The sequence below is a fragment of the Protomyctophum bolini genome (genome assembly GCF_963924005.1).
Source record: "Protomyctophum bolini genome assembly, chromosome: 20".
In the NCBI taxonomy this organism is placed as follows: domain Eukaryota; kingdom Metazoa; phylum Chordata; class Actinopteri; order Myctophiformes; family Myctophidae; genus Protomyctophum; species Protomyctophum bolini.
The window spans coordinates 16,722,814-16,737,243 of NC_137881.1; the positions used below are offsets into that span (position 1 = coordinate 16,722,814).

General features: G+C 43.4%; 1 protein-coding gene across 1 annotated transcript in view; it reads right to left on the reverse strand.

Moving 5' to 3' along the window:
• Positions 1–14,430, reverse strand: part of LOC308334920 (pyruvate carboxylase, mitochondrial-like) — a 378,126-nt gene that overhangs the window by 64,757 nt on the left and 298,939 nt on the right. The window contains exons 17-19 of the mRNA XM_080791818.1: positions 12,081–12,321; positions 1,510–1,677; positions 1,062–1,143 (exon numbers count right to left, since the gene is read on the reverse strand). Coding sequence (XP_080647944.1) covers positions 1,062–1,143; positions 1,510–1,677; positions 12,081–12,321 — 491 coding nt within the window. The remainder of the gene's footprint in view (positions 1–1,061; positions 1,144–1,509; positions 1,678–12,080; positions 12,322–14,430) is intronic.

The window sequence follows — 14,430 nt, forward strand, 5'->3', positions numbered from 1 at the left end:
ACGTTGTGAGCTTGTAGATCGGCTATTTTAGCAAGTGTAAAAACAGTCATTACGATGGCATCAAGGCCCGCCAAAATACATTTTAGTCGACTAAATCAACTGTAGTTTTAGTCGACTAAAATCGTATGATATTTAGTCGACGTAAAACTTGACTAACACTAAGACATTCCAGGTGACTAAAATGTGACTAAAACAAAATTAAAACTATTCAAGAGACTATGACTAAAACTAAAATCTAAATTTGCTGCCAAAAACAACACTGCTCATGAGGACAATTCAACACTGCAGCTGGGGATTGAACCGAGTGCACTCCGATGGCAAATGGCCAGTCCTACAGTACACCTCCTGACTGAGTCACATGTCCTGTGCATACTGTATGTACATATAGCTGTGTCTTTCAGCCCCTACAGTGCATCAGAATCAACGACGTACTGCTTCTGTTTACGGTCATCTATTGGTTGTTCAGATTGATTTGGTCATAGGCCTATATGTATACAAGGGCTTCTCGCAAACAACCTTTACAAATCATCAGAGGGCGGTATTGATGCTGTACGATCCGTTTGCACGCCATGGTATGTGACATTGTGACGGTACTTGGGTCAGTCAATGTACACCATTAACACCTTAAGGGCCCGGGGGTTATTTAATCCATTAATAAAATGTGCCCATCGTTTATAGCACCCGGAGCACTTTTACCGACGGAATGGATGTTGTTGTGAATGTGTGTGTAGCAGCTAACAATAGCACTCCCGATGCGATCAACAACAACGGGAGGTAAGATAAAAATCTAACAAGACTAGCGACTGGACAGCGGAGGGCCCGTCTAAAGCCCTACACACACCGGGTGCGCAGCGACGCGGCACAGGCGTTGCCGCGCGGCAATGCCTGGAAAATAGAACGGTGGCGTCGACTAAATCAACCGTAGATTGAGTCGACTAGACTAACGCTTAAGACATTCCAGATGACTAAAATGTGACTGAAACTAAACGAAAACTATTGCAAGAGACTGTGACTAAAACTAAAATGTGCTGCCAAAAACGACACTGACTGCATTGACGTACCGGTGTCGAGCTTGGTCCCCTTGGCGCACGCCACCATGGCTCCCATGCTGGGCTGAGACGTCATACCGGCCATGGAGTCCACCTGAGGACAGCAGTTACATGCATGTTCATTATTATTATTACTAGCAAGTCAAAGTCAAGTTTAATTAGCATGTGAGTCAAAGTCAAGTTTAACTGCCATGTTTTCATTCGTGCATGAGGTGTATATATATATGCTCTTGTGTTTTTTATGTAGACTGTGTTATGTCAGGGGAGCTCATTGTTTGACATTACTGAAAAGAACATAGGTGAATAGTGTGTGGCGTATGTTATGTATGTTGCGTGTTAATCACAGTAAGTGTGATGAACATGAAACCGTGATGCTGAGTGCTAATTAAAGTGTGTATCCGTGTACGTCATACTGTACGTGTGTATGTGTGCGTGTGTGCGTGCGTGCATATATACACACCGCCACGTCCACGACGTCGGCCCCCGCCTCGGCACAGGCCAGCATGGCGGCCACGCCGGCGCCGGCGGTGTCGTGCGAGTGCACGTGGATGGGCATGTCGGGGAAGCGGTCCCTCAGCGCGCCGATCAGGAGCTTAGCGGACTCCGGCTTCAACAGGCCCGCCATGTCCTGGCAGAGAGAGAGAGAGACAGAGAGAGTTATAAGAGCAGGTCAACAGGGACAAAATATGACGGCGGCAAAACAAAGAGCTTCATGTGCACGCCTGAATGGCCCGCGCGAAACCATTATGCACAGTACAGCACAAGGGTCAGTTTAAGGGCAGTGTGTGTGCGTGTGTGTGTGTGTGTAGTGATATATAGAGAGAGTGGATGCAAAGAGGGGGAGAGAGAGAGAGAGAGAGAGAGAGAGAGGGAGGACAGAGGAGTAAGGAAACAGTGTTGATTTTGTCGACTAATACTATAACGAAAAAAATGTTTGTCGGCTGCCACTGACGAAAACTATGAAAATGGAAACTACATTAAAACTAAGCTATGATGACTAAAAGTAAGGCAAAATATAATTGACAATTTCGTCGACAAATTAAAACTAGACTAAAAATGTTAGGAAGGGACTAGTGGACAAGAGTCATTGTACACCTTGGTTTCATGCTGAAAATAGCAGATACACAAGCTCAGTGTGCAAAATCAGTCATTACGACGACATCAAGCCACCGCCAAAATACATTTTAGTCGACTAAATCAACTTCTTTCCACCAACAGAACATTGGTTCTAGAACGGTTCTGTTCTTTTCTTCATGATGGTTTATTTATATCACATCATCTGCGTCTTCCAACCAACATTGCCATTCAAATCAAAATAAAACCTACGTAAATACCAGCCTCGCTAAAATGTCTGGGCAGAAGTTCAAGTCAATGATTTGAAAATGTTCAATCAGGATTTCAACAGGATTTCAGCAGTGCTGGCAGTCACAGAGCACCACATTCCATTAGATCACAGCAGTGTGTGTGTGTGTGTGTGTGTGTGTGTGTGTGTGTGTGTGTGTGTGCGCGCGTGTGTGGGGTGACCATTGTTTCATTTCCCTCCCCCATAAGTAGTGAACATATGCACTGCCCACAATTTTAGGTGCAATCCTATTTTGTTTGTATTACGCTGCATTTGGTGTCATTCACTGTATATTGAATTTAGTCATACTGTAATCTCCCTCCATTGTTGTTTTGCAGACGGTGCACATTCTGCAATTGTGGTGAAGACCAACATCTCTGCAAACCTGTTCTGTTAAATAAACTGTCTGGAAGATCTTAAGGACTGGATGTCAAAAATGTTATTTCCCCATGGGGATTCACAAAGAAAATTATTCTAACAAGTTCCTTCAATTGAACTGACAAAACTGAAACTCCCATAATTGGACAAGATCATGTATCCTGTGCCCGTCACAGTCGGCCACCCGCCAACTTGGGAACGATGCAACTTGGGAACCTAATGATATATGTTGTCATAGCACCCGTTTTAACTGTCAGCCATGTCCCACATGGAGATCTGTGTATGTGCCCATGTGTGCATGAACCTTGAGCCTCAATTGGCGGAGGCAGAGGCTGGAAATTGTACAGGTGAAAGGAGTTGGCCTCATTAGGCCCACTGGCAGAGCCTAGCCCAGGTGAAAGGAGTTGGCCTCATTAGGCCCACTGGCACTGGGGGGGGGAGAACTGGTATATTTGTATTTTTCGAATGGGTAAAATAGAACATTTCTGCGCACATAAAATGTCTCCAAATGGCCATCCCTGCTTGGACATTGGCGTGCACTGAGACTTTGAGGGGCAGGTGCTCAAGTCAAACAAAAGGGCACCTTGTCTGGCGCGTGGAACCAACGTCTTTTTAATGAGATCCCACTCCGCCAACGACGCCTGGGCCTTGGTTTTTTTTAACGTGATACGGTGTTAAATAGCGGCGCGCTCTAATTAATGATAAAACTAAGTATAAAGTTAGCTTACCGCTAATCAAAGCTCCCCTCGGGCGATAGCTCCGTGTTCCATTGCTTCCCCTTCAGCCTCAATGCATTGGAAAAAGTGCAAGGTAGTGGATGGATGATGCCTTTCTAGGCCTTTTTAAGAGTTTTCCCATTTCAAATCGCGCTGGATAAATACAGCGACTGTGTTTAGTGACTCAATAGCTCTTCCCCATGACCGCGCATCTAAAATATGAATGCATCTAAAGACTCTTAGCGAGTGATTAATCCGATCGACGCGACCAGCCGACCACCTTCGCCATTGTTTTTGTTTTGCCTGGAGGCAGTCTTCTTCTACAGCCAAATAAACAGCCAGGTGCCCAGCTAACATTTCCCCGCTAGCTACCGCCTCCCGCTGTCGCCTTCACAGCGTAGCACGCCCGGGCTGGCTTGGACTTCCCCCCGCTGTCCCCGCGACAAACGGTCACGCCTCAGTTAGATTTTCATTCCTCTGCGCAACAGTGTGCATTTACAGCCCTCGTGGCGCTGTCCTGAGGCTTGCCCCCCCCGCCCCTCTCTTCCTCTCTTCTCTCTTTCTTTTGCGCGCTCTCTCTCTCTCTCTCTCTCTCTCTCTCTCTCTCTCTCTCTCTCTCTCAGACAAGGATGTGCATCTTATGTATAAAATAAATCAATAATAATAATATTATATTTTGTAGGATTATTATGGGTTTTTTTTTTTTTAACTATTATTGAATATAAATAAGTGGATTCTTCTTCTACTTCTTCTTGCAGCTATATTTCGTTTTAATTTGTATTAGTAATATGTACCTGCAGACTATAGTAATTGTAAGTTGTAACACTTTACTGTGGTCGTGCAGTAAATTCACCCGTGAAGCCCCCCCCTCTCTATGGTGAAGCCTGGGACCAAGGCTTCACCCGGCATGCATTGCAGTGTTGTTGTTTTTGTTGACTCGACGCTAAGGTGGAGGCAGAAGACGGTGCGACTGCCCAACAAATGCTTATATTAGTTATACACAGTTTTTCTCCGGAGAAATTCAGTTGAAAGGTCAGTGTATTTTTATATCTGATATATACTGTGTGTCGTGTAATTGCACGTGTTAGAATCGTTTCGTTTCCTAACGCTAGCAGAGGGAATAGATTACCGGTGTATCCGATCCGGTAGCTATAGCTAGCTAGCTAGCTAATCTATTGTCTGGAAGGGGGTTAGCAAACGTATAATTCATGCTATTTTAACAGGCTTAAAAACAAGAGAAAGCTGGGGAAACAAAGCAACCTCATCAGAAGTAAAATGGTTTAGTAGCGAACAATAATAATGTATCATGATGTTCTTTTCTAACGTCTTCTTATGTTGATAAAAGTCCACAATTATTCGAATTGAATAAGATTTGATACGTTGCTTGTGTATAGGCTACATAAACAGCATTTTTGCTGTAAATCACATTTTTTGTCATTCTTTGTTCCTGAACTTGCACCATGAAACGCATTTTCTAAAGTAAGTATAGGCCTACTGTGATGACTGTGGACTTAAATATCAATGCTAATTTGAATCTTTATTAAACTGCCCTGTCTCTGCTCTGTCTGAACAGTTATTTGGTGGGAACCACTGAATTAAGTAATTACTTTTTGAAACAACTGAACGTTTTTTACTGAAAACAAATTTCAATTTTGTATCTTTGTCTTTGTCTAAACTTCTCAGGACTGGAACCCTGCGTTCTCTACCACCCTGACCTGGTTTCTACTCCAGTTACATCATGGCAACAACAACAACAGCAGCTACATAACAAGGTTAAGCCATATATTTTGTGTAACGTCTGTATATATTGGCCTTTGGATCCTGCTGAAAATAGCCGATCTACAAGCTCTCTTGCCTCAAGTTTGAAATGTGTACCATTGTTAATTTGTTACCATCATGACATTTTAAATGACTGAGGTGTAGAAGGGAGATGAGCTTGTAGATCTGCTATTTTTCAACAGCTAACAGCTTTTAAAATAGTCGATCTACAAGCTCACGTGTTGTGAGCCCTATACAAATGCAATCCATATCAATTTTGTATTTGATTTTGTTCAAATTACAGATGAGGAGGTCACGTGGAGATGATGGTGATGGATAATAATAATGGTAAGAACATTTTCACATTTTGTCACATGTCACATTTTAGCACAGGAATAGAAATTAGAAAATGGCTGGGTTTTACCCACAGGGCAACTGTTAAGTCATGGATCACAAGCCAGAGAAATGATTAAGGTGAAAATAATTTATTTAATTAATTCTGTGATTTCAGACGAGCTTTCGCTGGAGGAAGACCTATCGACTTCAAATGCAACCTCTGCTCTACCACCAGTCGGGTTTCCCTGACCCTCTACTATATGCAACATCCAGACCTCAAGGAACGCACCCAGCTTTCCGTGCTCGGACATACAGACACGGGGACATACACACATTTCTACGCTCAGAAACTCCTGACTCCACTCAGATTGGTGTTTTAAAGACTTAAGCACTTAAACTTGAGAACTGATATGTCTTCTAAATCCTCACAGATTTTAGTTAAAACGTTTGCAGCAAAAGAATATATATTTACAGATTTGTGCCACATTTTCACGATGTTTCAAAATTAGCAAACTCGTTTTCAACAGCTTACAGCTTTTTAAATAATGGTTAAAGTGGCTAAAACCACTGGATCTTGGACTTCAGTGACAGGGACCTGGGGTCTGAGAGCCGGAGACGTTGGACAGGGTGCATTTTGGAACTTCTGCTGGCGGCCACCACCAGTCAGGCTTCATAAAGGAAGGAAACGGACAGGCATGGCAGGCAGCTCATCAAACGGTGGTCCGTGGCTCAAATGCTGAATAACTTTGGCATGAAAAGGGTTCAAACCCACCGCTATAGGGTTTTCCAAATGGACTCTTGAATGTATGCTGCACTATTTCTTGCTCAAAAGGTGAATCTCGATTGTGTGTTCTGTTTATTGCTGTGTAACTGTTTTTGCAACATTACTGGGCCTACGCTACATAACTAACTCCACACAGAATAGACTTGGTGTTTTATAGAAATTAAACTTGAGAACTGATTCCACAAAATGTCTTCTAAATCCTTGCAGTTTTTAGTTAAAACGTTCACTGTGTTTGGGCCACATTTTCACGATTTTTCAAAAATAGCAAATCTACAAGCTCGTGAGCCAACAATGATGGTTAAAGTGTTTGAATGGTATGACTGTTTTCTTGTATTCTAAACTTGGTTGTTTACATATTTTTTCTATGTGCCTAAATTATTTCATTGTAACCTTTTTTTTCCTAATAAAGAAACAAAATTAAGTATACATTTGCTGCTTTATTATGTTTCTATAAATATGTGGGAGGGAGGTGAGCATGGGGGAGGAGGGGTGCGGGGTCGCAATATGGGAGGGGGGGGGGGGGGTGTCATAAGACAGCTCCACGCTGTCCTGCTGCTGCCTTCGGTAGCTGACGTTCGAGTCGCGGCAGAGAAGCGGGGCGCCGGCTACACGCGCGTCGGCGCGCACGGCACACGCTGATCAAGAACGACGCGGCCACATCGTGCGACGCGCCCGGCGGAGGACACGATCGGCGGCGCGCGGCGACCGCCTCCCGCAGGCGGCGCGCCATGACTTGCTAGCTGGGTGGTGAAGGTGATGGTTGCTGAACTATCGGCGCCCCCTGCTGGCCTGTAATGAGTTTTAACTGACTAAATCAGTGGTTAATCTCAATCAGTGGTCTGGATAACAGTCAGTCTCAATAACATTAGTACATTAATTTAATACTTCTTATACTCTGCACTCTCGCAGCATTACTTCATTTAGTACAGCATGGAATTGTGGATTAAATCTTATCCAAACACATATTTTTCAATCTGAGGTAGTCTGTCTGTGGCTCAAATGTTGAAAATGGTTGTTGTGGACCTTGAGATAAAAAGGGTTGAAAAGTGAAAAGTGAAAACCACTGGGATAAATAATGACATCAATGACTGATGATTGAATGGTACTTCATCAACAGTTTGAAAATGCAGTGCAGTACAATACAACTTTTTTTAACTCAAATATTTGCTTCTGGGGGTACCTGGAACAATATATTTTTCAGATGGGGGTCGCCAGCCAATTACATTTTTTTGGGGTCCTTGACATGAAATAGTTTGAGGACCACTCGTATAGAAACAGGTTTTTCAGAAAACTGTTATGATTTATAAGACATTTTCTAGAATCTGGTCTCAGTCCTAAATGGGTTACAATTACAGGAGCATCCTCCTCGGTGCCATTTCTTACTAAGGGCAGACATGTAAAATAACTCCAAACTCCCGCAGTATCATTCGGAATAAAGTGTTTATATGGAGATCTATACCGATTCAAGCGGTATATACCACCCCTCCATGATCGGAATGAAAATGTATTCGGAATGGGATATTCTATTCCAATTGAGGTGTTTACATGAGCAGTTTTATTCTGATCACTGGAATGGATCCATTCATTACTAATGAATTTCTGCATGTAAATGGGGCCACTGAGGTCATAAACGTGGAACACCTACCGTATATACGTTGTTATACCTTTCAACTATGTTATTATTATTATTATTGTTACTATTATTATTCAATTTCAGAAAACTTGGTCAGGATTTAGAAGGCGTTTTTACAATCGGCTTCAGATCTAAATGGGAACTGAAACTCGGTCGTAGTTTCCCAAATCTTGTGTTTCTCATCAATGGGCTAAAAATACACTGAAGTCTACTCGGCCATCTTACTTCATAATGTGCAGGTCAGGAAATTCATTTGAAATGGGAAAACTCCTAGGATCAGCTTCACCGCCCTTTCTCGTCATAAAACCGCTGGTGGCCTTTCCCTACATATAACTCTAAAATATCTTATTGGGCCTTCCACCCTTTGTCAAGTCCCGCCCGTGGTTGTGTCCCTCTTCGCACCCATTGGTTGCCGTTTCGTGGTTGGGATAAACATCCTCTCTCTTCCATCCACTACCATTGAAATAACATTTTTCAGTTGCTTCGTATTGATATTCCGTGCACTCAATTGTTATTGTAAACTTGGTGTCAGTAAAAAGGAACAACACAGGTGCAGCACGGTGACTCAGCATATCATGTTTGTTTTTAGTTTTTTTTAAATTAGCAAATTCACCATAAACAAGACGGAACCAGTACAGGGCGAGACAAGGCAGAAAGAGCCTGCTGGTTAGTCAGTCCAGGGACCAATCAGAAGGCTGACAAAGGACTCAAGGAGTGAATTAAGAACGATCAATGCCTGTTTGGACTCCACATCAGATACATCTTGGCGAGTGTCTGAAAATGCTATATCCTCTCCAATCAGGATTCAGGACCGTCCTACCTTGTAAAATCGCGCATGGGTCCAATTATTGCCAACACACTATCCATCTGGCGCTGCATGCTGAAACGGTTGTCTATTGATTGCTCATTTAATCCGCTGTCTGATTATCCTCCTCCAGGCTCCTTGTGGTTTGTCTATATCAAGCGTTCGCACTGCTCTCAGAATCTATGGGGTACCCTGGGATGCAGCTTCACCCCAACAACCCTTTGGTACAATTAGTTACAACTATAGGACAGAGTTCGTGTCCTCAACATCTGATAAACTTATCTCTGTTAATACTAAACCACTCTTTGTTTGGAATTGGCATTCTGTTTGGAATATTATCTTCTTCATCTAAAAAGAAATGCAGCTCACCAGATTATTAATTATGCGTTTTCACATACATTTTACTTTACGCCTGAGCATAGATTTAAATGTAAATGGGCGGATTTGGATTTATGTACCATTTTGTTCTTCTGTTTTGACACAATGAGTGCCACCTGGTGGACAAAAGTGGTGATGCTCGGGTGCCACGTGATGAGAAGCAATTGCACTATGACGCGCGTCCAGGTTTTTGATGCCATTTTGGATGCTAAAGCAATAGTTGCTCGACTATAAAAGGCCAAGTTCCAATCACGATCAACGGATAATCAGAAATGACCTCCGAACGTCGGCAAACTGTTCAAAACCACGGACAGTGTTGTAGTTTCTCAGAAAAGAGCGTGCAAAGGCCATTGCTAGAACAGAAGCCAACGTGGTTGGTCGCGGCAGACGAGGCCCTAGCAAGCGTCCCTAGAACACCTGGGGCGCTTCCAAAAATGGAAAATAGCGAGGCAATCTTATATCGTTAGTAAACGCCTCAACCCATATTGGGAGGGAACCCCTTTTGGTGTTTTAATTAAGATTTGTTATACTTTAGCTATTGAAAAATAGCAGATCTACAAGCTCATAGCGCGGCACTCTAGCTTGTAGGTCTGCTATTTTTGAAAAATCGTGAAAATGTGGCGCAAATCTTTGAATATATATTCTTTCAGAACTCAAATCTTTGCTTCTGTGGGGGTCCCTGGAACAACATATTTTCAGATGGGCGTCGGCGGCCAATTACATATAATCCTTCACATGAAAATGTTTGAAAACCACTGACATAGAAACATATTTTTTTCTGAAAACAGTCACAAAGACATTTTGTAGAATCATCCTCAGGTCTAAATGGGTTACTCATCATGAGCACCTTGCGTAATTAAAGATCTCTAAGAGATCAGATATAATGTCCAATAATATCCAATATCCAATCCTGATTTCAATCACTTATAAAGCCCATTTATACTACTATAAATACAATGTTGAAATGTTTGAAAATAGCTGATCTACAAGCAAAGAGCAGGACAGCATCACAGCATTTTGTGAGCTTGCAGATCTAGCTATTCTCACTGGAAAACATTTGAAAATTAAGCCCCTATTACGGACAGTGGCTCAATTCTATGCACCAGCCGGCTAGGGGAATTAGTATTGATGAAAGGATGGTGGCCAGCAGAGCATGAATCTCCTTCGGGCACTTACATGCAGAACAACCCTCCCAAATTGTAGCTTACATTCAGCTCTGAGGCAAAGAAGGCCACTTAGCACAATGTGGGCACTCTCCATAGGCCAAAATGTCTAGTAGTATAACAGTATACATTTTACTATACTAAAATGGCTTTAGAATTGGTGTGCCACAACGCCATTTTGACACCAAGTTTGGAGGAGTTGTAGAAGTAGTACACCGCCTGGACATGACACTATTATGTCGCAGGGACTTCTACCCCCGATCTAAGTATGGAGTAGGGAGGCACTGAGCACAGTGTTGATTCCGTTGACTAAAACTAAGACGAAAAATGTTCGTCGACTACCTGACGAAAACTAAATGGAAACTAAATGAAAACTAAGCTATGATGACATAAATTAAGACTAAATATACTGACAATTTCGTCAACAAATTAGACTAAAATGTCAGGAAGGGACTAGCGGACAAGAGATCCACTATAAGTCATTTTTACAATTAGTTGCATGCTGAAAATAGCCGGTCTACAAGCCCACAACACGTCACATTGTGAGCTTGTAGATCAGCTATGTTCAGCAAGTGTAAAAACAGTCATTACGACGGCATTAAGGCCGGACAAAATGCATTTTGTTCGACTAAATCAACTGTAGATTTAGTCGACTAAAATCTTATGATATTTAATCGACTAAAACTAGACTAATACTAAGACATTCCAGGTGACTAAAATGTGACAAAAACTAAATTAATACTATTCAAGAGACTACGACTAAAACTAAAATCATACACATATTTTATAGTGTCAGGCGTGGAGGATTGGAACCCCCAACCTTCCAGTCTCAGGTCCACTGAGCTGGTATAAGGACAAATTAATGCTACTGTAGGCCTTTCTATAACAAAAACTTTTAAAATATTATAGTTTGGTTGTTTTATTCCTTTTATATTTATACGTGTACATCATATGTTTGTTTATATTCTGTTGCTGATTTCATGAACATTCTTCTTCAGTGTTACTTCGTTGACTATGGGGTCCCTCAGGGGATCTATCCTTGGTCCCTTCCCCTCATCTTTTACCTCTGCGCCACATATTTTTGCTGAAAATAGCAGATCTACAAGCTCACAAAGTGCCGCAAACGCTATGTTGTGAGTTTGTAGATCGTCTTTTTTCGTCACAAGAATAGACACTAACTAAGGTCCATTTTAATATAGAGTTTTGTAAGCATCTGTGCCGTTTTAGATTTCTGTGTTGGCTATGCAAACAGCTTACAGTCACTTCATGCCGTGCTGCGAACTCTGCGCATACAGTGGTGGAAAGTAAGTACATTTACTTAAGTAGCTGTACTTAAGTAAAATTACAATACTTTTACTCCACTACATCTCAGAGGCAAATAATGTACATTTACTCCACTACGGGCACACACTACGCAAGCCAGTGTCTAATAGGACCAGACAGGCTCTGACATGGAACCCTCATGGGAAGAGAAACCAAAAACACCTGGCAGAGGGATCTCCAGGCAGACACCAAGAGGCTGGGATGCACCTGGTCTAACAGAGGGATCTCCAGGCAGACACCAAGAGGCTGGGATGCACCTGGTCTAACAGAGGGATCTCCAGGCAGACACCAAGAGGCTGGGAGGCACCTGGTCGCAGATAGAGAAGAATGCCAGTGCCCGAGAACTCTGGAGGTCCCGTGTCGACGGCCTATACCCTGGAAAGTACTCCACTACAATTATTTCTCTCTCTCTCACCTTGATGCAGAGTACGTGCGTGCCGGCCTTGACCAGCTCGTCGGCCAGCTTCATGTAGTACTCCAGCGAGTACTTCTGCCTCATGGGGTCCGACACGTCTCCCGTGTAGGAGATGGCCGCCTCCACCACGCCTCCGGCCTGGCCCGCCGCCTCCATGCCCAGCGTCAGGTTGGGCAGGTAGTTGAGAGAGTCGAACACGCGGAACACGTCCATGCCGTTCTCCTTGGCCACCTCGCAGAACCTGTGCAAGAGAAAGAATGAAAGTCAGCACGCCGTTTTGAAAGCCCAGTGGTTATTTTCATGTAGAAAACAGAAGAAGAAATGATTAAACCTAACTAGCACTAAAGCTAGCAAAAAAAACAGACAAACAGGACAGTAGTGCAGCTGCATCCCGTGGATGCAGAGGTTATTGACCCCACCCATAATTATGAATTGCGTTTTGGATGGAAAATGTACCCTATTTTAATCTTTGAAAGCTCTGCCAAAAACCTTATTTACCAAGGCGGGGTAAAAAAAAACCCACAACGTTTTGGCCTCTGTAGCCTTCGCAGAACCTGTCGTGGTTGGAGGAAATAACCGAGGGAGGGGGAGAGGTTTTAACTCATTGGCCCAGCCTCGTCTTAGTGCAGTGGTTTCACAAACTTTTTCAGGTCCAAGGACCCCCAAAATTGACACTTATTAGCCAGCGGACCCCCATTTGAAACGATATGCCAGAGATACCCCCTTAAGAGAAGATTTTTTTCCCCCCGGCTCTAGCAGTGATTCTCAACCTGATTAATTTCAAGGACCCCTCGGTTTGACATGCATTAGTCTGTGAACCCCCCCATTTAATGGCATTTATATCTCTGGGACCCCAAATTTATATTGTAAAATCAACACCATCAGAGTAACAAACCCATAAGTGTCCATTTGGTTCCAAACTATCATTTAGCTGGGGACCCCCTGGAACTCCCTCAAGGACCCCTAGGGGTCCCCGGACCCCACTTTGGGAACCACTGATCTAGTGGCTCAGAGCACCGTCGTCCATATAACTCTATGGGTGAGACTCTTAGATTGAAAGTCGTGTGCGTGCTTGTGAGCGAGCGAGCGAGCGAGCGTGTGTGTATCCTGGGCGAGTGGGGTCAGAAGAAAAGGGCATTATATATTGAACAATACTTTTATAGCATATTGTGTTATTGGTTTCCACGTCACAGAGATGCATGGGCGCAGAGAGAGAGAGAGAGAGAGAGAGAGAGAGAGGGGGGGGGGGGGGGGAGGTGTGGGGGGGGGGTGACGGAGAGAGAGAGAGAGAGATATCTACTGTAGTGAGAGAGAGAGAAAGATGGAGAGAGATACAAGATAGCTGGGGAGATAGGGAGAGAGGGAAGAGAGAGATACAGATGGAGAGAGAGAGATACGGAGAGAGGGGGAGGAGAGAGAGAGGGGGGAGAGAGACGAGAGGGGAGAGAGAGAGACAGATAGACAACAGACAGAGAGAGTGAAAGCTATAAGTGAAGAGACGGTGATAAATGAGCCTTGTTAATACAGAGGTGCAGCGGTACAATCTCATAGATTATCCTAAACCTATACACACACACTCTCAGACAATAATACAATAAAATGACTGCATTTTCATGCAAACTACGCCTCCTGATAATAGTGCATATGTGCCGATAGCCGTGTGCATGCATGCATCAACATAACTGCCTCATGAATACTTCCCACGTTCCTGTCTGAGCCATATTCCCACTCCAACTCTATCTCTATGGAAACACAGCTTATGACGGCGACAAGAACAAACATCTCAACAAACGTGCAAGATGTACTGTATATACTGTATATGCATATACAGTATTATACATGCATGCAATCATATCTCTGCTGTCGGGACGAAACCACTAAACTGAAATGGAAATTAAACGGAAATGAAAATATACATTATTCAGGAAATGGAGAAAACCTTATATATATTTTTTTAAACAAAGCAATGCTGCCTCATCAAAGTTGGTGTTGGACTTTATATATTGTCAATAACCTCCATGAGAGAGGGAGAGGTGTGTGGGGTTTGTCCGTGCGTGCGTGCGTGCATGCGTGACATTGACATTGACATCAAGTGACATGTCTGACACTGACATCAATTTAAAGCACTTGTCAGATTGCAGTGGCACAATTGAGAGTACGATTGAGGTGTATTTGAACGCATCGTTGCTCATGAACTCTCTGTGAAACCCAATAGGTTATAGGTTCTGTCTGGTGCTGGGACTCTGGTGCAACGCACAGGTCCCTCGCTCTGGTGAGAGCAGGAGTGGACCTGGTGAGACGTAGGAGGGGCCCGGACAGGAGACAACCCACAGAGCCTAGTCCCTCCATG